Source organism: Brugia malayi (assembly GCF_000002995.4).
Source record: "Brugia malayi strain FR3 genome assembly, contig: Bm_v4_Chr1_scaffold_001, whole genome shotgun sequence".
NCBI lineage: Eukaryota > Metazoa > Nematoda > Chromadorea > Rhabditida > Onchocercidae > Brugia > Brugia malayi.
This window is the reverse complement of record NW_025062475.1, coordinates 6,452,064-6,477,931: the sequence shown is the minus strand read 5'-3', so window position 1 is coordinate 6,477,931 and position 25,868 is coordinate 6,452,064. Positions and strand designations below refer to the sequence as shown.

Genomic DNA, 25,868 nt, shown 5'->3' with positions numbered 1-25,868 from the left:
TTCCTGGTCAATAGCGCAGCTTCCTGCTGCAAGTGGGATTTTTTTATTAATTTCGTTGCTTAATTATTGTTACAAGATGGAATTTTTAAAGTTTTTTTATCTAAGCTGTCAAATGACTATGACAGGATGTGAGCAGATCATATGTAATGCAAATGGAGAAAATCCATTTTTTCCAATGCCCTTCACCGAAAATCCTCATGTGTGTTAATAATTTTACACATGACACAATTGGATTCGTCAAAAAAAGGTTTTTTCAGGAGAAAAGTAAAGGATGGTTCGAAGTTCAGAGTTCAATGAAATTGAAAAAGATATATGCTTGTATTAAATACCAGTCTAGAATGGTTTCAATAAAGAAAGAATCTCTAATTGTAAGCCAAATTGCTTTTCATGAAGTTTAGGATTGCATGGATTGTTCTAGAATTTAGATCAAAAGAGGCGTGCAAACAGATAGTGAATTTTTTAGAGTTAGTTATGGCCTATTGACTTTCTGCGCTTTTTATTGTGTTTAGAAGTAGTCATTCAATAATTTAAATAATTGATAGGTCACTTCGTCAAAATATTTTAGAAATTTTGTTTTACAAAATTGTTATACAAGGTTTGAATTATTTGAAATCCCTACAATTGATTATTTTTCATTTTGAAAGTCTCATACCAGTGTCATTTTTGAGTAATAAAGAGTAACCGTCACCAACTTGAAATTTCTTTAATATCCCGTCTCCTGAAACAAAAACTATTTAGCAAAAATTAATAAATTTGAAATGCATAATTACCTTAATAATCTGGAATTTACTTCAACGACCATCTAAAATTTATTTAAATGTTACTTAAACTATTATTTTGAAATCTGCAGAAAACAAAGCTAACACCTGATGAGGTTGTATAAAATTTTGTTTTTATTTTCGTAAAAATTATATTAAAAAATACTATGAGGACTTGAATCTCTAATCCTAAGATATCATATTGTTGACTCAAACTGGTTAAACTTGATTTCTTTTCAATAGAAATTAGAATGGTCAATAAATGAAAGGAAAATTTTTATTTTGCTGATCTAGCTAATGATAAAAAAGCCTTTAATGATCAACGCAACCGATCTATATGATCTACGTGAGACTAGTCAAAAACAATTTTGTTAGCTACTAAACTTCTTTGTTCCTTTTTACACTGTAAATTATGTTTCGCTCAATACAAATTTTAGTGCTAAACTTTATTATTTCTTCTTACCCGAAATATTGCCACATGATATTATGAGTAAAAAAGAAATATAATATTTTGATATTCATGTCAGATCTATTATTTTGTAAGTTGCTTTCGAAAATATTAATCATTTTTCTGGTGATTATGTGGCGGATGGTTTTTATTACAATATAAACTTAAAGATCTTTTTAAAAGAAGATTTAGCCAATCCATCGAATGTATGAGAATGATTTAAGACATAAGAAACAGTCAATCCAATTCTGGAGCTCATATTGCCAACAATTTATACTGAAGAACTCATTAAAATAATAGATTCATTCAAAAATACAATATTTTGATATTTATTTCTATTTCTGCTTATTTCATTTTTTTCCAATCGTCACTCCTCACTATAAATCCAAAGCAAACTTGGAATTAATTTGCTAAAATGATATTAAAACTAGTAATTTAGTCTGCTAGAAGTATTCTCGAAGAAATATTTATTCATTTGTTACACATTAATTTTATATGCTAGCTGCCTGAGATTCATTCAAGGGGTCATTTTGATCACATCTCATGAATTAGATATGATTTATTCATCTAGTTTTTAAATCGGCAACTTCTACCGAATTTCTTCTGAAATGACAAAGATCCGCTTATTTTTATAAGCAATGAAATATTCATTATTTTTTAAGACAAAAATTAAGACGATGGTTTCTTCAAAGTTATTGATTGGCTTTGGATAATTTCTATTTTTCTGTTCTCTCTCTTCCTCTCTTTATCTGTTAGAACATAGTTCTGCCTTAATAAAATCACTTAAAAAAATCATTTTTGAAGCTTATTTAAGAAAAAATTAATGAATTAGCTCAGAAAACAATGTTATCATTTGCATGCTTAAATGTAAATGCAATCATTTAGGAATTATTCAAATCAAATATTATGATGCACTCTTAAAGTGTGTATAAAATAATTTAGTAGTATTGAATGATCGCACAGTTTTTGAAAATGCTCGATTAAGTAGAAACCAAAAGACAATTAACTTAATACCAGCTATAAATGTATAGAAAAGACGATGACCTGATGAAGTGGTTATTGTGATCCAGATTACTGCCACAACAAACGGTATTATTTTCATTCTTCTGGAAATAAAGAAGGAAAAAAACACAGCGGTCGTAAGTTTTTTGTTCCTTCTGAAGTGAAAACTTTGACTTCTAATAAAACAATAATCACATTAGAGTATTTATCATCTCGTTTCGATTAACAAGATTGAGATAAATAACAATTTTTTAAACTTAAACTTAGATGAATAAAATTATAATCTAATAAAACACACAGTGCACAAAACAATGTTTTGTGTTACTGATAAGGAAGCGAGCAATGAGTGATAATAATAATCTTTGACATTTTACTGAATGAGTTACCAAATGTTTGTGAAATCAGTTTGAGGAGATATACTGATAAGGAAAAAGATCATTTGTTTACTGTTTTTCAGGAGCTTCTAGAAAACTTTCGCTATTCTTTCACTTATTATAACTAAAACACTCTCAAATATTATTAAAAAGTCTGATTCAATTTTTGATAAAAGATAAATTTCAGTCTCTTTCGCAAGAAGATTCTGTATCCAAAAGCTATTTTGCAGATACAAAAACTCTACATATTCTGCAAAAAATTCTGTCCATTCGTTAGAATTATTCAGATTGCTCAATATCTCATACAGCAAATGTCATACGTCTCTATAGTAGTAACAAACGTAGTTATAGTAATATGTTATAATAATATGAAACCATAATAAGATGGTCTTAATTAAATTATTTCTTTTTGCTCACTTTTCTTATTAATGATTATGTTTGGTTTTTATAATTAGTTTGAACAAAGTTGAGTCAATTTTTGCGAAATATGTGAAGTTCACGGAAATGTTCACAAATCAGTTTCAGAGATAATTGTTGTAATGTTTGTATAGAAGGGATACCCTTATATTGAAGCTAGCAAGAAAATTGTATTTAAATATCCATGTTGTTTAATTTATCATTTTGAAAGGGTCTTGTTAGGAGATCTAAGCTTATCCATTTCAAATTCATTTCATTTATAGTATAATTCGGATAGGCAGTGTTGAGGACATAAATGCTCGTATCATTCAAACAAATTTGATTCCACAGATTTTCTTCTTGGGTTTTCTCGGTTATTATGTCCAAACTTCAATCAAGTTTTGCGATCAGGTTTTCAAAAAGTGAGTATATTATATTACTTTAAAAACCAGTAGAGTGCAGACGACCGTCGCTACTACCGTTATTTTGAAATACTTATAAAGAATACTTATTCGGAATAGTTACTATAATGGTCAGTTTGGAATACTTACTATAATTATTTATTTTGGAACAGTTCACATATGAAATATAAATATCACCGAAATGCAGTTATCACTGCAGAATAAAAAATAATCTTAGACTATCAAAGTGCCTTTGTTGCGTTCCAAATCAGTATGATACGAAAGTTTTTACAGTTGCTGCCCAAAGACTGCCTCCAATCTTAACCACGTACTCCAATCCGAAGATCTTATGATCATTTCATAAATGCTAGAATGGAAGTTTAGGCGTTATTAACCGAAACCATAATACAATATTTCTAACGGTTAAGAACGCATCTGCGATGACTAAAAATAACGCCTGCTAGGGAAAACAGTGGTAACTTGACTTCCGTTCTAAGATCGGTATTTATCATAGAATCATGATTACACTTCAAGGATACCCCAAAAAATTATTCCAAGTTGAACACGAAAGGACCAGCGTCTATTTTTAAGGATAAATAAGTTACTTAAATTGGAACTATGCATTTACTCATAAAACATGGATCGTTGCACTTCCTTTATGGTCTGTAGTGAACTTACTTTTCAACAAAAATTTTGGTTTGTGCTGTAAATGTAAGACAAATTAAATCAAATGAATCAATTACAATTCCCGTAAAAAATCCACATATATATCTTCTATATAAACACCACGATTATATTAAAGTGCTGATTTTACATCTCTATCACAGCAATTCAATTACAAATCTTACCTATAGGATATGATGTATTTTATGTCGATGTTGAAAAAAAAAAAAAATATATAAACTATGTACGGCCTGTTTAAATAGTAACTTAAATTATCCCACGTTTATATTTGTAGAAAGTTGAAAACACTTTCGAACAGATCACTGGACTTTAAAATGCTGTAGACTGAATACAAAATGATTTTTTAATACGAATAACCACCATTAACGTATAGGTTTATAATACAACATGAGATCACCACCCTGTTTCCAGATGAAATGCTTGACAGTTCGAAGGTCCATTTCTGGATCCAATTTCTAAAAAATTGGCATAATATACAATAACTGTACCATAATTCTTAAAATGTCAAAAATTTATTAACAGTTATAGAAATATGACACTTGATATTTACCGATTTCAATATGGGATCAGAATGGGGTGGTTTGAAAACAGATTTTTGAATTTAAACAGAGTGCACTCTGTATATAGAATTTAAACATCGACTATGTATTCTGCATATACAAATTGAGCAAATCCCAAGTATACCTGATCCTGGCAATAAAGTTCAACCCTTTCTTCAATATTTGCTTGTAGGGAAGGTGACAACATTTGAGCAGCAGACGGGATACCATTCTCTGAGTAACTTGCATCGTTAACATTTAATATTTTTTCATAAACATGTTCCATCACTTTCCTCACTTGAAGCATTTCTGTTGCACTTAATCGATCTCTTGAAAAAGTTATTTCTGTGTAAATTTGAATTCTCTTATAAACTTCGCTGCTTGACCTTACAAAATCGTAAGAATTACTCGCATATACGCTAAAAACAGACTTCTTTGGTGTCTTGATTCCAAGCGACAGATGTGGAAGCAAGAAGAACGGCATTTTATTAAATTTTGGAAGTTGATTTCGCTCAACAACATCTAACACCCAAGGTGGGACAAAGTCCGAAAGCATTTGTGATTCAGTCTCATGTGCAGCATCCCGTATCATCAGCCGAAATATTGGTCGGCCAGTTGATTCACTGAAATGAAATTAATAGGTTTTTTAAAACCATCACCAATCAATCTACTTTGTTAAATCGAGAGATATTTTCCGATATTACTGCTACCAAAGATGATATTATAGCACTTTTACAAACATAATATCTATTATATTAAAATATTCTTGCAAATGCAGAAATTCGATTAAACATAAAAAATTTGAGTTCTAATTACTCAAGGTGTGGGATGAATTGGTGTTATAAAAATGACAAAATTTTCGATCAAGCTATCTATTTCAAACATAAAAAATTTGAAATTGCATAAATTTAGTAGTTTCATTCTTCTGCTTATCCTTTTATCTGCTATCAGTATAAACATTTTAAGTATATACCATAAAATAAGTGGGGTATGACCAGGTACGGAATTAAATCGATGAGTTGGAGATTCCTCATCAACATCAGAAAAAGAACGTGACCAGTGTTCAAATAGAGCCCTGAGTAACATACCACCATAGTTAACTATAATATAAGTTAAAGTAGAAAAAAAATCTCATTTCGATCACCATTAAACCTAAAATTAGACTTTTTATTTCAACAAATTGTAATAAGGAAATACAAAAAACCTACTTTTAGTATCATTTTGAATATTTGGAAATCCGGCGTCTTTTGCCGAAACCCAGGCAGAAAAGAAGTCAGATTCATCCAGTGTAATTTGTAGCATCTAAAGAGAAAAAAGTATTATTGTCCACTATATTGAAGAAAAACATCCCATTATACCAGTGGTGGAAGTTTTCGCACTGAAATGTAAGTAAATTTGGACCAAACTAGTCAACTGTGGTGGTCCAGAAAGGAATCATCAAATGACAGTTATGAAGTGATGAAGTATCACTTTAATAACAAAGCTGCGGAGATGACTGAGCGCTTTCATGTTTCAAAAAACCTCATTAATAACTTACGCCGCTCTTCAGATCAACTGTGAACCATGAAGGTACAAATACTTTTTTGAAGTGATCCTTGATCACTTCTTCCATCGGTCTTTTTCCATGATCACATACCTTTAAAAAGGAATTAACTTACGTTTCATCATATTTGATAATTACGTTGGAAATACGTAAAAGTTCGAAAATTTTCAGTTCATATTAGAAATCACTGTTTCGAATATTTTTGAAATAGAGGAGCATGAAACATGGAGAAATTCTTAGAATAATTGTAAAATCTTAAACCTTTCTTCCTTTTAAAACATCCCACATTGCCACATTGTCATCGGTATCTTTTGTGACGATATGTCTTTTGTCATTTAAAACAACATGCTGCCTGATACTTGCAGCACCTAAAGAATAAAAAAAACTGAATGAAGTTACCAAAAAGCATGCAACAATGAGTTTCTTCATTAGAAACATATTTTTGATACTACATTTGATCCACCCTTCTAACCTGGAATGGTCAGGTCTGGTTCATGAATGGATGGAATCGTTTCTCCATATTGATCACTTTTTATTTCAACTGAAATCTGAGCATCACTAGGCAATGGCCATCGTTTGATCGACGAATTCCATGTAGCTGTCCAAATGAAACGTGATTCGGAATCGATTAGCTGTAACTGAAATGAAAACATCAAAATTAAAACTAAATTACAATGGAGTGCAAAGATATTTACGGCAATTTCCTTCATATACATTTCGTGATAACCTATGATCCAGTTAACAAGCAGAAGTTGACTGCTATTACCATTTAAAATATACTTAAGCATGTATTTTGAATGTAATCAAATGAGAAATTGGATCATAAAATTTAATCATGGCACAATTCCAAAAGTAATAAAATTGTCCTTACCCGCTGTACTGGTGCGTCCTCGATAAACATTAGCTGTGCTGTTTTAAAATCATTAATTGCCGTGCGGAAAATCCGTTTGTCCCGTCCACCGGAATATACACACGAAAAATTACTGTCAACCTGAAAGCGACAACGAAAGATACTACCCAAAGCATTCAGTAAACTTCAGTGTTTGTATGAATTTTGAAATATAACTATACTGTAGTAAAGCAATGGACACATTATACAACAATTTAGGAACACAAATAAGTCCATACCGACTATGAAAAAATTAAGTTAAATTTACTTGCAAAGCCCAAACACTTTCTGAATGGCATTTCAATGATGATATGCAGCATTGCTGTCCAATACTCCACAATTTTATAGTACCATCACTACTTGCTGATATGCACTGAAAAAATTGGCATATGACACTATGAACTCAAATTCCATGAGCATTCAACCACATGAATTCAAGCAAACCTCTTGTCGAAAATGAAATATAAAGATAGACATCCAAGATTATATTTTAAATCAACAGTAGATATCAGCTTGGTTCATTTTAGTTACACAAAGAATTTGAAATGAAGACCACCCCTTCAAAAGAATGTTAATGATGCAAACCTGTGTACCATCGCGATTCACAACAACTGCCTTAACATTATCGGTGTGGCCACGAAGCTTCATCAACTTTTGACATGCACGAGGATCGAACACACGAAGTACCTGAAAAATACAGGATTCTTGAGATATAACAAAAAACACGAACAAACGAAGATACCTTTTCTGTTGAGCCGGAAATGACGACCGTTCCAGAAGGGTTCGTTGCTAATGAATAAATGCTATCTTTATTACCGGTCAACGAAGATGCTGAAAAGCAAAATTTAAGCTTCAATTTTTTCGAAATTTATATGAACGCTTTGAATAGTTATTAGTTTTTTTTTTTTTTTTTTTTATTAAAGTACTGCAGTAGAATTCAACCCACTTGTAACAGTATTATTTAGTGCAGTTAGTTTTGTCAACGTAGCAATATCCCATAAATAGATAAGCTGATCGAATCCGCCACTCGCAACCATTTCAACATCCCGGGCATACGCTAAGGCACGAACATAATCGCGATGCGTCCGCAGCGTTGACATACAAAAACCTTTTTGAGCATTCCAAACTTTTACCGTTGTATCACTTGAAGCCGAAATTACTGAACTTTAATTTAATTTTAACTGTAGAAGTGAATTTCCTTTTTAACAAACAGATAAGATATATCTACTTGAAATAATTTATATAATAAGTTGTCCACAGGAGACGGTCCGAAGAAAAATTTACCTGAAATCAATAAGTAAATTTCTTAAAACTAGTCATCTTATCTTGACTTAGAATTCTATAGAAAATCATTTTTCTGTAATCACCTAAAAACTTAAATAAGCAAAAAAGAAGAAAAATTTTTAATAAACAAAAACCGCACGATTCCGACCACCACAGCAAAGCACTATATCGTTAACCCAATCAGTATGATGTTCCATTGATTGTAAGTGAAGATCTCGTCGAACTCTTGTTTTTCCACCGACTGAATAACTACTACCACCACAAAAAGATCCCTCGTTGTTTATTAACTGTACAAAAGAATATATTTTATATCTTGATGGATATAATTTGCTATGCTGGTGTCATTCTCAAATGGTGAATAACAATTCTAATTCTTCCCTAAATTAGAAGGAAGTTGGAAAACTTATTGCTATATTTTGATCCCTAACCAATTTTCTACTATTTCAGTGCATCGTAGATGTACGAACTATTTTAGGCAATATTTTCTATTTGTTCCAATCATTTGCATTAATTTTTCCTGCTTACAGCATAATATTTAATGTCTGAAAACAAAACGTTAACAACAACCCGAAAACTGTCATCTTTACGATCGGGTGATTTCCAGATTCGTATAATAGTATCTGAGCCACCGGAAAACAGACGACCTGTTTGTGCATCGTACTGCAAGCAGTTCACACCTGAACGATGCATCGGTTCCTTTTCATCCCGAATCACAAATGAAACCTTAACAGAAATACTTATTTTAGCAAGAATTATTTCTAGCGATAAAGTCATGAGGAAAGAGAAAATTAAAAAATAAGCACATTTAAATATATAAGCAATTCCTTTCACATCGACTATAACATAATTAACCTGTACTTTTTTCTTCACCGGAATAGCTGTCATGTTTTCAACTTAAATTTCTGGAATAAGCATGTTGAGCATCACACAAAACCAACTCACTACTGTGTCCTCCTGCAATAAGTAAGGTGAACTTTCTTCACTGGAATAGCTCCTATGCTTCTAAAAAATGAAAATGTGGATTTTTAAGACCAAACACCCCTAATACCAAAATCACGCACTCCGAATGAGCTTTTCTCGTCCAAGTCAGAAATTCAGAAAAAACACAAAACCGACCTCCAGTGAAGCGATCTTTCTGTATCATGGAGTCTGACTGGCAAAATTCTCCAGTCCTATCAATCTTGGCAATGAAACGAACCTGACGCGCATGCTGAAATCTTACGACGTGAGTTCCACACTTGTGGAACGAATCGATTATTATTCAAACTTCATCAAGTTGTCAGTTGTTAATAAGCGCAAAAAGCTCATGTGAGCCAACAAAATCGGAATATCCCAACATTAGCGACTTTCATTCCCACCTCCCATAATTTTATTTATATTTAGAAACTTCATTCCGCATTTCGTTATCAATAAGGGCTAAAACTCTTGTGAATACAGTTTTTGCCATATAATTAACGCTTCTTAATAAATTTATTTCAAAACACAACGATACATTTGGAGATTACCTCTCATACATAATGAATAACGGACAACGTGGTATGAAAACAAAGTATTTTGATTTAACTGAATCGTTTTGAAAAATACAGAAACTTTGAACTTTTGTTCCATATGAAATATGATAAAATCAAGAAAATGCTAAAATTTTTACATTTAATAAGTGCAAAAAAAGAGAAATCTCACAATTGTGATCATTTAATGCAACACCATGTAACTGACGAAATGTCAGAAGGTGCTAGAGATAAACAGCCACCAAAATAACTGCCAAGGATAGCGAAATAGGATCAAACTTTAAATTGTGAAACATTGGTCAATATTTTCATCTGTGATTTAAACTTCAAGATTTACAAGAATTGAAAAAATACATGGGGATAAAAAATCCTTTAGTAAATTCAACTGATTTCAAGCAAAAATGTCTTCACGGTCAGCAGCAGCCACACCTAATGGATCATCAAATCCTTTAAAGTTTTGAAAATGTAGTGGTCTGTGGTCTTCATGATAGAATTCTTTGGGATTTGTTAACATCAAATCATAACGCATATTTGCTTCATGTCGAACACCTGTAATAAAAATGATACAGAAAATACAGAAAGAACAAAATTTTAGCATTACAAAAAAAACCGATTCATAAACATTCATTTAAATGACGGAGAAAAATTACAATTCATGAAGTCATACCCATGAAGTTATAATTCCATATTCCGGATGACGGTACCATAAAATAGCCAAGAAAACGATCCGACAGAAGCATCTGGACTTTTTCATAATGAGACGGAAGATAACCTTTAGGGTTATTACTCTGCTTATCAGTGTTATTTCGAGCCCATTCAAAACCACTGGGTGTCAGTTTGTACGCAGTTAAAGATACCGATCCCGGAGTGAAACTGAAATTACATATTTCTAAACTGAGTCGAAATCCATAAAATAATCTGAACAAAAATTAAAAATTATACCAACAGTGAAATGATTATAAATTTTTGAGCCACTTCGGAAATGAACAAAAAAAGTAAACTAACCAAATCCACCAAAAAACTAATGATTTGTTTACCTGCAGGTAATAATAACTGTTTTTTCACCATCCCAACTTTCATTTTCTAATAAAATTTTTGCATGGGAAGTTACATCTTGTGGTGACAGCTGAGGTAGTTCATTTGGTTGGGTGTGCATCCTAAAAAAATGCTTCATATCTAATGAGTAAATCAGAGCCGATTGAGATTAGGCATAGATTAAAGAATTAAGACGTCTTACTCCAATAAGTTTCTTCGTATTACATTAACTTTATTACCAAATGTTTGTTTTGGGATTTTGCACATTCTCATTTTCGAAATAAAAATTTCTATATGCTAAAGTCCCTAAATACAATCCCTACCATCCAAGTGGTTCGAGATCCTTGATGAATTCATGAGTGGGCAACTGATTAGGCAGGTGCACTAACTGATGAGTACCCCACTGTGGTGGTAGTACAATGCAACGAATTTCTTTTACTTGTGGGTTATCAGGTGGTGATATTCCATACAGATAACCAGCAACCTGTAAAAAATATTCTATGCTAAAATCAACAAATTAAATTTCATTCTTCTACTGAATTCTTTGTCGAATATTTCGGACTCTAGGAATTTAAAGAAAAAAGACAAAAAAAAAAAAGAAACAGGCACCTGGGTTCTTAAATCTGCTATTATAATGAACTTTTTCAATACATTCTTCGGCAAAATGTATGTATAGCCAGTATCTTTGACATCATCCGAGTTAACATATATATGCTGTGTTCGCAAATGCAAATTTGTTGCACTGATTGCACGAATCCGCCATTCAGTGCGTGAAGCAAATGTTTGACTCTTGAAAATCAAGAACTCATTTGTCATACAAATCAAGAACTCATTTGTCGTACAATTCATAACTTTTTATAACCTAGTTTCTCAGCAGTTTTTAACTTTTCATGCGTTTTCCATCAAAAAATTTATAAGATATTCAAAAATATCACGGATCTCGAATAATGTTCAAAAATCTATTACTTCATAATTGCTTGTCGTTGCCGATATGATTTCATCACCGTGCTTGTTGACTGTGCGAGTTGTGGTAGCTGTCACCTGGAGATGGAAGAGTGAAAACGAACTGAACCATCAAAATAATACATTACTTTCAATTAATGTTCTGCCAAACACAACAAATATTACTGAAAAGGCTCTGACTCGAGAAAAACTATTCCATCAAATAGTTTGAGATGCAATATCCGTCGTCAATTACAAAAATTCGTCTCGTAAGAAAATATACCTGACTTTGCTCCTTTGTCTGCTTTTCAATATCAGCTATTTGTTGACGCTGGGCTGAAGGTGCACTGATTTCCATACCCAAAATAATATCTCGCACTTCACTCTGTGTCAGTGATGCAACATTCACATTATTTTTCTTACCATAATCAGCCAAAATCATATCTTTCAGGGCTAATTCAACCTGAGAATAAGTTCAGTTAATTTTATTTTAAAGACTGAATGTAGTAATCTGATTAGTTATGCAAACCTTAATCCAATCTTCATCACTCAGAGACGGCCATATATGATGAGGCTCCGTTACTGTTGTCTTGTCTGGTTTTAAAATTACTTTCGTTTTGTCAGGGTTAATATGCATACCGCGCATTATCAATATAACACGTGAAAATGCTGTGTAGCTAGAAATAGTCTGAAATATAAAATTATTATAACAGTCTGAGATTCGTTCTTTCCACATTTTCTTTGCTGATGATTACCATTACTTTTATTATTTAATAATCAAAGTACAGTGAACGAGATAAGCTGTTCACAGAATATGAAGTCACTATTTATAATGTAGGCAAAAAAAGTTTCACAAAACCGTGTCCAGCATAGTGAGATGCAGAAGTTTTTGTCTGTATAAACAATATTACAACAAAAACGAGATCTGAATCATACTTTTAGCCAATCATCATATAAGTTGAACAAGACCATCTGTGGTTCAGTTGCTTTCAAAATCAGATCACCGAACTTTTCTACCTAAATGTTTTTCGACTTCAATCCTTAATTAAAAATTGATATTTGGGTGGAAAATAGTATTTACCGAGATAAAAACTATGCAATTTTAACCTTCATAATAGCCTGAAATGGTAACATCAATTCTGATCCCTTGATAACAATATTTGGAAAGTCTAGCAAGTGAACTTCCAGAGGGTCCAACATGGCTTTTCGTGTTACGATGATCTGGCGTGGTTGTTCTTCAACTGGTAAAGAACGAATCAGAGCTGCCACTTCCTCAGCTGTTTTCCATTTAGCTAACTAAAACATATTTCATTATTGCATGGCTAAAAAGTTATACGAAAAAACTGAATAAAATCACAAAAGTGTACCTGACTTAACCGTTTCTGTCCAGCCCATACACTAGTATGGATGATTTTTAAAAAAAGTTGTCCAGTTCGTGGGTTGAAAATAAAAATTGCACCATTAATAGGTTTTGTTGTTAAATTCCCTTCAAATGTCTGTAAAAGTTTGAAGTTTTATGTTATTAAGCTGAAGATTTGAAATTCTAGTAAAAGAGAATGACTGTCTGTCTTAAAGTAAATAGAACAAGTACAACGAAGATCTAAAATGTTTAGTGGTTTCAAAAGAGTATTTGATCGAATTAATGCAATAAAAATACCTTATGGATCGTAACTCTATAAACATTCGTGTCATCTACAAACCATATGATCTGATTACTGAATAATTCGCCATAATTTTGTGATGTTAAGTACGGTTCTGTAGGTTCAGATGAATACAACTGAAGACCTTTACGAATACGTTCACGCAACACATAAAAAGCGGGATTGGCTTTAATGATTTTAGCCATGGCTTGTCGAATCAGTGGTTTCATACCAGGGAACCAATTTCCATATGCACTGAAAAAAACAACCTACTGAATTTTTTTCTCATTAAAAAAAAAATTAAATTAAATTTAAACTTTAAATTTAAACAACAACTGCAAAACTTAAAGAAAAAAGCTACCTATATAAATTATATGCCAGGTCGATTGCAATTAAAACACCAGTTGGCGATGGATAAATAGACATATTATCAGTGGTATAATCAAGGAATTTCGCCCTCGCATAACGTTCAACATCATGTGAATCATAATCACCCCATCGTAATTGAATATCCAGCCAATACTTCTGAGTAGTCGTATTGTCCATTACATCTCTGAGAATTTTTTGAAGCTAAGATATTTTTTCGACGTGGATAAATCAACATACAGGAGCTCGCAACTCACTCATTTATATCTTAAAAGACTTACAAGGTTCCTCACCGATCCTTGTTTCATAATCAGTTTTTTGGCAATATAAATTAACAATGTTGTCAGGTAAACCAGCTAGGTATAGGTCAGCAAGATAATTAAGCACATCAATATATAAAACAAAACTTTCGAAACATGAAGATGTACTTCGTGTCAGCCAATAGTGATGGTCGAGATACATGCCACTTATACTGCGCAAAAAGAAGAATATCAGCGCATGAGCTGTTCATTTTGTAAGATTTTCGAGGATGGATTGTTTCTTTTTGTACAGTCTGAATTTCGAGCGCATCAAGTTCTTGGTCAAATACCTAAAAATATCTTTTTCCTTCTGAAAGAAAAAATTTTCTCTTGCTTCCATATATGAAAGATACCTGGCACAAATCCATAACAACCGATTCATGAATCTTCTGCCACAAGTGAGCACGAAATATTTGAATAAGCGATATTTTTAATGTCGGAATCTTGCCATGCATAAAGATGCCAGTAAGATCAAGTTGCACTTGGAAACCAACATAAACCTATATATTACATCATTTGAATTCCAGAAAAACTTGAATCAACAAAAATGAATTACAACTAAAACATAAAAGCTATGGTAGAACTAACATTAGCTCGATTAATAGTAGGCGACCACCACAACGTGAAACGACGATTCGGGATTTGATTCAAACCAGATCGTTGGGCATTTGTCAATTTCTTGAACTTCATCGATTCCTCGAAACCAGATGCCCGCTCCCAAAACAAACCTTCCCAGGTGGGGAAATATGTACCCTGAAAAAATACCCACTTACTACTCATGCAATAATTATATCTGTATTATAAATCTGCAAATTAAACATAATTTGATTTGAAATAAAGAACATACTCGAAATAGCGTGTGTTCAAGAATACCTTCAACACCACCCAAAGCTTGAATCATATCTGTACGATAATTATTTAAATTCCATAATTTGCCGTCATGCCGTTGATGTGTCCACCAGAATGGATTTTGTTTCAGAATCTGAAAAACAACATATTCAATATATTCAAATAGACGATTTTTTAAAATTAAACTTCAACTTTATAAAAGCTACAGTTTCCAAATTAGTACTCCAAAATAGATTTATAAGACCTGATAAGTTTTGAATTCCGTCCTCACTCGCCACCCTTTGTCATATGCCAACGTATGTCGATCTTTTTGAAACAATGTATTTATTCGTGGAATCCCACGATCCCAGCTATCATCCAAATCTTCAAGAGTTAAACGACGATTCTGCGCATTTGCTTCTTGCCTTTTCAAAGCATATTCTGCCCATACCCGCTGTGAATCGATGAATTCGGCTTCCCAAGGCTAAAAATATAAAACTTACGAAACAAAAGAACTTGGAAACTTTTAAACATTATATTTCATTAAAATAATTCGAATATCCGACAGAAGACCACGAACAAACCTGAATGTAACGATATAAGTTCGGAATAAGCTGATCTTCATCGTGCGTCATGCCACTTCGGAAATGAGTAATCCCACCTTGATCGGTTTGTTTCATCCATCGTAAATCAGACTGCGGAATTAACACATGCCCCATTGAAAGCATACCTAATCCTCCAATTTCCTTTGGTGTGTAAAAAACCACTGGTGGGAAGCGGGCGGGCATTTTGGAGTTTAGACCAATCTTGATACTAAAATATAAATTGCCTACTTTCGAAAAATCTCAACTGCATTTTTGATGTGAACAAAGAAGACCTTAATCTACTAAGTAAGCGTTTTGATTAAGACTCCACATACCTGAGTAAAAAGAAACAACATTGATATTTCACTACCGCACTACTATAATCTCTTTTTAGAAAAATGCAGTTTTATTACTATCAGATGATATGTGTAAATGTGTCATTGCACAATAAAGTCATATAATTCTCTAAATGATAAGTCTTGATTAAGATCATTGTGCAGTCATTTAGTGGGCTTTCCAACAGAGCGTAACTGCATTCCTAAAAAGGTAGGGAACCAGTATCTTAAAAGATGCTAATGATGTCAATGTCTGTTTTATTCTAATTCATCCATTTTGGTTTCTTAAAATGGTGAGCAAATTACCGAGTTTGGATTTTATTTTCACACTTCACCAACAAATCTAGTAATTCTTGAGTATTAACAACAGCTTCCCTGAAATATGTCATCAATCCAATTAGCGCCGTATTCCATTTATTCACAATCTGAAACAGATTTTTAGCAAATTAGTTCAGAAATTATTGGTCACTAGGTTTATGAAACTAATAAAAATATGGCAAAATACCTTTGTAAAGGTGGTTGATCCAGAAGACATAAGAATCTGTCGGATACGGTTATGGAATTTCAATAAGGATTCCTCATCAACTTTCAGGAAACATTGTGCCGTACGTTCTTTTGTCACCTTGAAGATAAAGTACCAAAACATTAAAGGCCTGAATTTGAAAAGATACAATAATAGTGAGGGATAGAAACAACCTCATTCTGCAAGTTCCAAACACCATCACGATGTGTCAGTTCTTCAGTTGCCATGCGGCACTTCGGTAATATTCTGCACTCAAAACCGCACATGTCAAACAACAAGTTTGGATTATCCTTGCTGTACACCGATACAAATGAATTCTCCCACTCGACTGTGGTAACTGATCGAGGCAAGCGATTCTGCAAACTTAATTTCATAACACTGCGATATTTCTGAGCCACCTGAACGATAATTTTGCCAAAGCTTTGGACCTACCTACGTCTAACAAACTTGAATTTTATTTAAAATTTTTACAATATTGTACTATTGCTATCTATCAATCATAATCAAAAAGATCACTGTTGCAACTTGGTTTAAATCACGTAAAAACGAAGCGGTAATTTCAGCCAGTAAGAAGTTTCGAAACTAGATTTTACAAATATAAAAGATATTCCTGTTACTGTCCAATTGAAAACTCCACTAACTATTTAACTTTAAGAGGAATAGAAATAAAGTCACAACGATTAATTAATGACTAAAAAAGATGCTTCCTATACATTAACAACACACCATTGTCAACGTTTTGGAGGTGAAATGAAACATGAAATTTATTTAGTGTAAGTTTGTGAATGTTCTTCATTAAGACAAAAATAAATTATTGGTGAAATATAAAAGTAAGGCAATGAATGAAAACCAACCTTAAACAAACTGGACTTTTTATGAAGAAATTTCCTTATTTTAGGCAGTAAAGTCCAAAGCTTGAGTTTTTGTTAAAATCAAAAATCAGAGCTTGAATTTCTCTCCAACACTAACAGCCTCAAAGTCCAACTGCAATTTAACAATTTTAGTGAAGCGAACCTTGATATCCCAGAAAACAGCACGGCCTAAGTTAACGTCATGCTTCATTAGTCTCATTCGTGCGTCTCGTGGCCAACATTTCTTGTTATTATAGCCAACAATATTTTCATTGTTTGGATCTGGATGCTCCGTCAAATAGCGCTGGATTAAATCTCTTGCATCATCGGCCGAGAATCTTGAAAAATCTAGTTTTTTCTTTCGTGAAACTACTAAAATGTTAAAATACTTCAGCATGGAATCAAGGAAAATACCTGAAGAAGATCCAGATTTTATCGATATATCGACAGTACAATCTAATAGGATGCACAATCTCTGTTGCAACGTCTTGATAAGTGAGAAATTCATTTGGACACTAAAATATTGTCGTAAACATTTTGTACATTGTGCTTATGAAAATCCCACAAATCTAAACTATAAAACTCACCTGAGGTGGTCCAGCTATTTCACTTGCCCGTCTAAGACCAAGAATTAAGAGGTCTAAAACCAATCCATAGTATTGCACAATAAATGATGCAAACTGCAAACCGCGAATAATACCAAACGAATTGGTATGGTTCATATCTTTGTAATTGATTAAAACATTATTTTTTGCTGTCATGTAGTCCGCAATATTGTGGTCAACAATCAATCTGAAATATAAAATAATATCTTTTGAACAAGCATGTAAAAGTACTTAAACTCACTGATCTCAATAGTACGTATTTTGCAAATGAGTTTTATGCCAACAAATAACAAGTATACATTATGCGAAAACATCACCCACCTTAATAATCTATTCAGCAGTGTTAAATCCATTTTTTCATAAACTTTTTCTAGTCTTGCTTCCAACATAACATCACATTCGCCTTCAACAGTGTCCCAAACTTCTTGTAAATTATTTATACCCTGACACTTAAAAAACCAGAATATAAGTTCAAGATCATATTTCCGAATTTACTCCATATAAAACTGAAAGTTTTGCATGGAGTAAATTTTTGGGTCTATTATTTTTGTTGCAAATTGAAAGAAATATACGTAAACATATCATTTATATGTAAGAAGCGGTGGTGGTTCAGTATCACTTGGTTTAATCCAATTTGGAAATAACCGACGCTTATCTGCTTCATACCATAAATACTGATCCAAATAAGCATCCGTGACTTTTTCTAATGGTTCAATATCATATACAGGCACTAAATGAGAATAGAGATCCATAAATTCAATGCCTACTTCCTGAAATTTTAGGAATAATTCGTCTTTCGCTAAAGCATTATGCCAAAATTTAAAGTTCACGTCAGAAAAAAAAAAAATAGAATAAACAAGTCAGAAAAAGTTTATAGCAAAATAAAAATAACCTTGAATGCACGCTGTGTCAGCATATGTCGTTTAATACGTGAAAGTGCCTCATGAGGATTATCATATGCTTGCTCGATTAATGCTAATTCCTCTCTTTGACTTTGATTTAGACGATTTTTTACTGAGTATGCTTCCTAAAATAATACAATAACTTCCACTGATCACTAGTAAATCATCAACAACTAAATCAAATCTAGGAAAAGTCTCGTTTATACCTTCAATCGTTCCAATGCAAGAATAAGCAATTTTGTGTCGTGTTTGTATGAGAGTGGTGGAAATGGGATCGGTGAAAAACGTCTTGATTCAAGCCAATGTACAGTAGTTGTATAAACTGCTACTGCTTCCTCAGCACTAATATACGGTCCATCCTTCAAGTAATTATGTTGTCGTTCCTGTTCAGCCTGAAATTTAGACATAAAAAAAGGCTGTTCTGACAAAAGCATATGAAACATTAACAATAATTTTGCAAGACTTTACGATTTTGTAAAACTCCCGAAGCTGGCAAACTGGTTGAAGCAAGTGGCGAAGAAGAAATGTTACTCAGTAATCAATCACAACACCAAAAGCGAACGTCCACAAGAAATATTTTCAGATGCAAGCTGGAAACATACTTTTAAATACAAACGCGTTAAGCGACCAAGATTTTTTTTGCAGACAGTTTTATCAACAGTAGCACCACGGCGAACGCGTTCGCGATTATAGTGAGCAGAATTTGTCCACCAATCAGCCTTTGCTTTCACATAACGCAGAATCATATTTTCAACCGGCGTTGGCAGCCCAGGGACCTGAATACGAAGAATCTTTCTTATTTGAATAGCATAATTCAGTTTTTTTTCCAATACAATCAAATGTTTTACCTTCCACGGTATATTAGCCTTCCAACAACGCCATGCTTCGCTTAGATGCTGCAAAATTACTCGTGCTTTATTCTGCTTGATTCCTTCTGGCATCATATCAAGGATATCGTGCATTACAGCAGCTCTAAATCAAATTTTTCAATGTTAGAATCTAATTGTCATTCCGTGAAATCTTGAACAATGAAGAACTAAAACTACCTTAATTCGAGGTCGAAGTGTGATTCTACTCTTTGCTTGGTCACAGTCTTTGCTACGCCCTTTGAGTGACGGCCTTCGAACTGCCGCGATAAAAGATTTCCAAGCCATCGTTCCAGAAGTGGCGTAATTCCACGCATGAAGAAAAGCCATACTCTCCATCCTGGTGCCCACACACCACATCCCGGTCCCTTACCTGAATTTGGAATCATTCATCTAGTTTAACAGACTCTCAGTACTCAATAATGGTAAGCGTAATCAGAATACATGTTGTAGAAACAGATTCTAAACAATAATTCTGCACTCACCTACAGGTCCGGTATTGAAACGATAATAAATCAGGTGCTTCAAGTCCTTACACATACGTACTTGTCTCATTAACTTGTATTTGTAACGATACATGCCCGTAAGTTGGCCAACATGAGAAAAAATGTACTGCAGGCCATCGGCAAGCTAAAGAAATGAACACATTAATTAGTGTATTTCAGAAACGCATACGCATACAGCGTATTGTAAATCAAAATGTGTTTAATATACATGACTCTAGTGTATCAAATTTTTAAAGCAGAATATGTGCCAAATTCTATTAAGTATACCTGATAAGCGTCTACATTATTTAATCGATACTGGACATGAGCATCAACCACTAATTTTGTAAGACGTAAAATCTCACGGCACAAATGGAACGCATTACCAAAACGAGACTTTTTGCGCTCCTTAGTTGTTAAAGTCTTCACTGGCTATAAATATTAAAAGATAATTTCAAAATAAAATCAATCCAGTGAAAATTTATAGGAACTAGTACTGATACAAAAGCCTCCGTTCGATACAACTAGATATTACCTTTAAGTTGAAATTATAATCCAAATGAAGGTAATTCAGGTTCTTGCGATGAATTAATAAATTAAGCATATTATAGCCTTGTCGTAATACTTGCAAGCCAGCTTCGACCCAATCCAGTGTAGTTGATTGGAAGAACTTCGTTGATTTAAATGACCGAAACAGATAACTGTAAGCAATTAAAATCCTTCAGTAAAACGAAAAAAATAATTACATGCTTTTTTTCAAAGAGTAAAAAGAATGTTTTGAAAACTTGAAATGAACCAACCGTCGTTTTTGAGGTTTTGGTGGTCGATGACGTAAGGCATTTAATACAAAAACTTTAAGCAATTTCTGGTACGAAACACGAACTTTCACCGGCATCCCTGGAATTTAAAGCTTGTATTTATGGCGAACTAACCAAACATCACTTGCGAATTATGATAACAAACCGGAGGGACAGTGTTCACGGTACCACGACTTCACAAGTGGTACATCTATCGCTCTTCGTGTACGGCCGGAACGCATGTTGAATGGTCGTGGAGCCCACATTAGAGCTATTCCATTGCCAGTATTTTCCGTATAAAGCGGTGTTTCACTAAAGATTGCTTCAACTTCTTCCGGTAATGTGAAGTCTTCGTCATCGATTGGAGAGAGTTCCTTACTCTACAATTTTCACATTTTTAAATTTTGAAAAAAAAAAAAAAAAAAGAATTACGAAGAGTCGGAATAGTTTCATAAATGTACCCACTACAATCTTGCGACCTTTACTGGCACTCATTGCAGTCGCTCGCCTCATATTATGGCAATCCTAATTTTGGTTTCTGTTATCGATTTGATAAATATTACAACCAAATCATTGTTTAACAGGAACCGAATAATTCACAAGTGATGAAAAAAATAAAAAATAAAAATGTATCGCTTTTGGCGTTTTGAACATACAGTTGAACTAATCCAGTGAAGAAATCAAATGTAACTGGATTTCAAACACGTGAATCTAGCAATTCAAAAGCTGTGTAAATGCAATATAAAAATTTTCAGTATCAAAAGTAAGTTCGGCAACTGTTCAAAAAAAAAAAATGACTCTGTCAAACCTTCAGAATCATACACTAAAGAAAGATATAAATCAAATTTCGATAATTTCCAAAAAAATTAAAAGTTTAGGATTTATGTTATGACCTTCTCCGCTGAGCGCTGCGCTATTGGATTAATCAAAGGATCGTAATAAAATGCTGGCAAATCTGGATCCTCTGTTTTGATGAAAACGACGGAAGGTGTGTGATACCTAAAAAAAAAGAAAAAGTTATGGTAGTAGATACATGCCAGTTTTTCTTTTATATTTTGACCACGCCTTCCAGATTTTACAAGCAATAGCCAATTCACCGGTTAATTACTTGTTAACGAATCTCAATTTCTCTAAAAAATAAAACATACCAAGATACCTGCACCGGCAAACTGTTTATGAGATTATTATACATAAATGGAAAAGCAATACGATATTCGGTACGAATGGGAGCTCTAATAATCACTTTGTTTATGTCGTTGAACTCATTCCAATCTTCATCGCTATAAAATGAAACCATTATTATGCACATTTTAAAATTACCTAGCGTAAATTCGATTATCTTTAGTTCTTTGTCCCTAAAAGAAAGAAAGTAAAAAAGTTGTAACAAAAAAAAAAAAAAACAGCTAAAACACTTACAGTGCATTAAGATCCTTAACCAACGGTTCAAATTTTGGTCCACCAGGAATTGCGACATTTAAAGCTTTGGCCGTGAAAAAGGATTTCAAATCAAACAAATAAAAGTAGTTATCATCCACAAGATCTGTCAACAATTGATTGGCGAGACGATATAGTGTAGCCATCATAGGTATACTGAACGCCCAACGTCGATACGTCGTTCCATTAACAAATCTGAACAAAAACAACTTCATCATGAAATTCACCAAAAGAACTCTGTACAAATTAAATGAAAGAAAAAGAAACAGATTTGTCGCGTTTAACATCTTGTGCTAATTTTCATCTTGTGCTAATTTTCTTATATATTTCTACGACGAAATTCGGCGTGATCGAAGATAAATTCAAACCTAGTTGTAGATAATGGCTTGTGGTCATAAAACCACTCGGCAACAGTTTTATCTTCATCCTGGTCAAGTTCCATTTGAATTGGCTCTAAAGGTTCCACATCTAGGATGTTATCTGCGTAGTCTAACGGTGGCTCTTCATCATCAAATGGCGGAAAACGCATACGCTGTAATTAGAAAAATATAAACTGCGTATTCAATTTATTTCATTTAATCAAAATATTTAAGTAAGCTGATACGTTTTTGAATCTACAATGATTTTAATTTTTTAGCTGCTGTATTGGGACAAAAAATAACTGACTCCTTTTATTTTTCAGAACTATTTTTCAAAACAATTAGTCACAAAGTGAAAAGCACGAATTACCTTGAAATGTCTTCGGTCCCTCTTTTCTCGCCTCATCATTATCCACATTGTACCCCACTGCGCCATATATACAGGTTCAATCACACGAGGAATTTCATTCACAAATGTTATTGCACCCGTTATATGATAAAGCACCTGGACAAATGTTTCATAATCATACTTATAGATAATCAACAAACATGAGAAACACGGTTATACCATCTAAACTATCCCATTTCCACTTTTCTAAACGTAATCATCCAGTTTTTTTTTTTTTTATCGCAATTTAAGCCATCTAAAAACTCGCGGAACTTTGGATTGAAAAATATTCCCATTCCCAAATGATGATTTGGCAAGGCTAAAAATTTGATAATTAAAAAAAAAATTACTTTAACATCACGAATTTGCTCCCACGGCATTGGCATGTTTTCAAGAAGTTTCAAGACTGCGTGGGGCATATATTTCAAAGCTCCCAAATAAACTCGTTTATCATGTCGATATTTCCGTGACGTCATGTCACCATGATCACGGATAATTTTCCGAACATGCTCTGAAAGTATTGCTGTTGGGAGTTAATCCTAAAATGGGAATAAACTTCCTGAATCTCAACAGAGTCAACATCGACATATCTTTTCTATAGAGGTTTTGAATTTTTTGACTGTGAGTACGCCGACATTGTTTATACAAAACCTCACACTACATCATGATAAACTTTATAATCACACCTGGTGGCATGTCTTCCTTTTGCGAATCGACAAAGCCAAATTTTCGTTTTTCCGCATAACGTTTCGATTGTAATTGCTTCCATTTCCGTGCTTTTTCTTCTAAAATATTTTCAGGAAGCATTTGTGGCGGTACAGCATGATGACCTCCGGCCTGTGGTTGTGTGGGTGGTTGGAAAAAGGTTCCAGACTGTGCTGTGACATTACTAAATGGCGTCGACACTGGCAATGACATTCTCGTATTATCAAAGAATGGGGTCTTTAGTAGTTGAAATCTTTCAAGAGACCTGAAATATTACGCTGCATCATAGCATGTAAAACTATGTAAAACAATCAACCGTCCAAAAATTCTCTGTTCAAATTGTTCATGGGATTCTTTATCAACATGGGATCCATTAAAATCAAATTTACAATCCCTTCTTCGCAATGCAAACGATCTGTACCAGTATGCTTAAACTTGTTTTTAGATGTAAACTAAACTCATTAACACACTTCTCTAACTTTAAAAAATAAAAGCTTAGCTTATAATACATGCAACTTGCTAGCAATTACTCAATTCACTGAGTACGAACTTCGACATTTAACGATTGATAACACCAATTTATACCATAATTTTCGCAGTCTCCGGTTACTAAGGAACTAGCAGTGGCTGACAGCATGACGTACCCCCCAGCACATACCCTATCCCTTCCCATACCTCCACAACCCCTCGCACCTGCACCATACTTTTGGGCAGTATACCAAGAATAAATCACAGTACTCAACATACTTTTTCAAGAATCATGTTTTCTGTAATAGCATTATGTGCAAGTAAAATGATTTTAAAAATATATGATTTGAACATTAGCAATGCAGAAAGTGCTAGAGTTGTGTAGTGTGGAAAGAGAGAAAACATTCTAAAAATTATTTTATATTATTTATGAGGCCTGATGCAATGATAATAGCATGCTTTCTAAGCACTTAAAAAGTAAAAAGTAAGGATGACACTGTTCCGTCCGAGTTCAATGATGTCCACTTTGTAAGCACTCATGTCTCGTTGTCTTCATCTTGTTTGTTAAACTTTAAAAAGTTTAAAATTAATCCCTCAAGTTAAATTGAACCCCTCTAATTACTTCATTTTGACACCATTCTCCTGTCACCCAGTAATTAATGCCATGTACATGTTTTTCTCTGCTTATCTCTTTGAAAGGCAGAATTGCAATTCGTTTCACTATGTTATATTACGTTTCAATTTTGATATATTTGTACGAATCAGGTGAGCTTTTATATCATTTAATTTATGTATAAACTTAAGCAATAAACGAATAATCCCTACATTGTATATAGTCAGCTTGCATATTATTTAACAAGCAGTGCAAGGTTACCTATAGTACATTAAGAATAATTATTATACTAGTGATTTTAATTGGTTTACAGTTTGGTTAAAGCATAATCCTTTAATCATTTTATCAATCATTTTTACATTTCAGAAGTTGAACTAGTAAGCTATCCAATTGCCATAAATCAAAAAAGCTGTTTGCTGATGAAGTTTAATAAATCGAAGATTAGTAGCCTAAAAATTGACATGTAATGACCATTAATGAACTACACAACTTATTTATTCCTAAATACTGCTGTCTCTTTGATATCCATAAAAAAATAAAATTATTGAAGCAAAGTAAATACATAAATAAACTAGCCAGAAAACGATAAAATATATGCTGAACAAAACTTGTTGACGATAGATACAATTTTATTAAGAATGGAAGAATTCTAAATCGACGGTTATTATGATTATGACGGTTACCAAAAAATTAAATATGGTCTTGAACCGAAATCAGAAATACTGATAACTTATAAATTCATCGGTACCCAATTTTTTCTTTTTTTTTTATACAACAAAATTTTTCATTATACAGTAAGATATGTTATAAAGCATCGTTTTCTCAACCTCCTATAGAGAATGAAATTCGAAACCTTTCACGTCGCCAGTTGACTCAATTCTTGCCTTTTCACTTTTAACATTTAACAGTTTTAAAAAGAAAATAAAGTAACTTATGGTCTGACCAGCAGTGTTCATGAAGATGATTTCAAATATTAACAGAAGAAACAAGAACAGATGCTGTCAGTCCAAGAAAGCG

At 33.1% G+C, this 25,868-nt stretch overlaps 3 protein-coding genes across 5 annotated transcripts; 1 reads left to right on the top strand and 2 right to left on the bottom strand.

Moving 5' to 3' along the window:
* Positions 1-4,425: 4,425 nt before the first annotated feature.
* Bma-wdr-48 (putative WD-repeat protein F35G12.4 in chromosome III, putative) lies at positions 4,426-9,203 on the bottom strand (the record flags this gene model as incomplete). 3 transcript variants are annotated; one of them, XM_043076783.1, is made up of 16 exons in its annotated part: positions 4,426-4,518; positions 4,748-4,931; positions 5,034-5,225; positions 5,576-5,702; positions 5,811-5,904; positions 6,140-6,238; positions 6,407-6,513; positions 6,618-6,783; positions 7,017-7,136; positions 7,303-7,407; positions 7,620-7,721; positions 7,777-7,865; positions 7,981-8,193; positions 8,458-8,605; positions 8,886-9,041; positions 9,171-9,203. In XM_043076783.1, the coding sequence occupies 16 exons, from the start codon at positions 9,201-9,203 to the stop codon at positions 4,426-4,428; spliced, it is 2,028 nt and encodes a 675-aa protein (XP_042932717.1). The 3 variants fall into 3 exon arrangements, with proteins under 3 accessions (XP_042932717.1, XP_042932718.1, XP_042932719.1); XM_043076784.1 differs by lacking the exons at positions 4,426-4,518; positions 4,748-4,931; positions 5,576-5,702 and having other exon boundaries at positions 5,194-5,225; XM_043076785.1 differs by lacking the exons at positions 4,426-4,518; positions 4,748-4,931; positions 5,034-5,225; ... (7 more) ...; positions 7,620-7,721; positions 7,777-7,865 and having other exon boundaries at positions 8,191-8,193; positions 8,453-8,605.
* A 747-nt stretch (positions 9,204-9,950) lies between these two features.
* On the top strand, positions 9,951-10,215 carry Bm1315 (Uncharacterized protein; the record flags this gene model as incomplete). The annotated part of the gene is made up of 2 exons (XM_043076782.1): positions 9,951-10,039; positions 10,158-10,215. 2 exons carry the CDS (start codon positions 9,951-9,953, stop codon positions 10,213-10,215), a joined length of 147 nt encoding a protein of 48 aa, XP_042932716.1.
* Positions 10,216-10,217: 2 nt separating this feature from the next.
* Positions 10,218-23,983, bottom strand: Bma-prp-8 (Pre-mRNA splicing factor PRP8, putative; the record flags this gene model as incomplete). The annotated part of the gene is made up of 44 exons (XM_043076781.1): positions 10,218-10,375; positions 10,494-10,699; positions 10,864-10,983; positions 11,185-11,345; positions 11,471-11,650; positions 11,828-11,902; positions 12,087-12,266; positions 12,333-12,491; positions 12,740-12,820; positions 12,911-13,099; positions 13,171-13,299; positions 13,461-13,698; positions 13,805-13,996; positions 14,238-14,398; positions 14,462-14,608; positions 14,697-14,861; positions 14,956-15,090; positions 15,202-15,420; positions 15,521-15,749; positions 16,162-16,280; positions 16,361-16,477; positions 16,552-16,734; positions 17,393-17,567; positions 17,644-17,744; positions 17,817-18,021; positions 18,156-18,258; positions 18,454-18,604; positions 18,727-18,861; positions 18,943-19,128; positions 19,339-19,512; positions 19,585-19,708; positions 19,783-19,975; positions 20,088-20,232; positions 20,376-20,519; positions 20,623-20,788; positions 20,888-20,984; positions 21,051-21,264; positions 21,778-21,883; positions 22,033-22,164; positions 22,301-22,513; positions 22,687-22,850; positions 23,048-23,182; positions 23,416-23,576; positions 23,752-23,983. 44 exons carry the CDS (start codon positions 23,981-23,983, stop codon positions 10,218-10,220), a joined length of 6,999 nt encoding a protein of 2,332 aa, XP_042932715.1.
* Between the last annotated feature and the right edge of the window lie 1,885 nt (positions 23,984-25,868).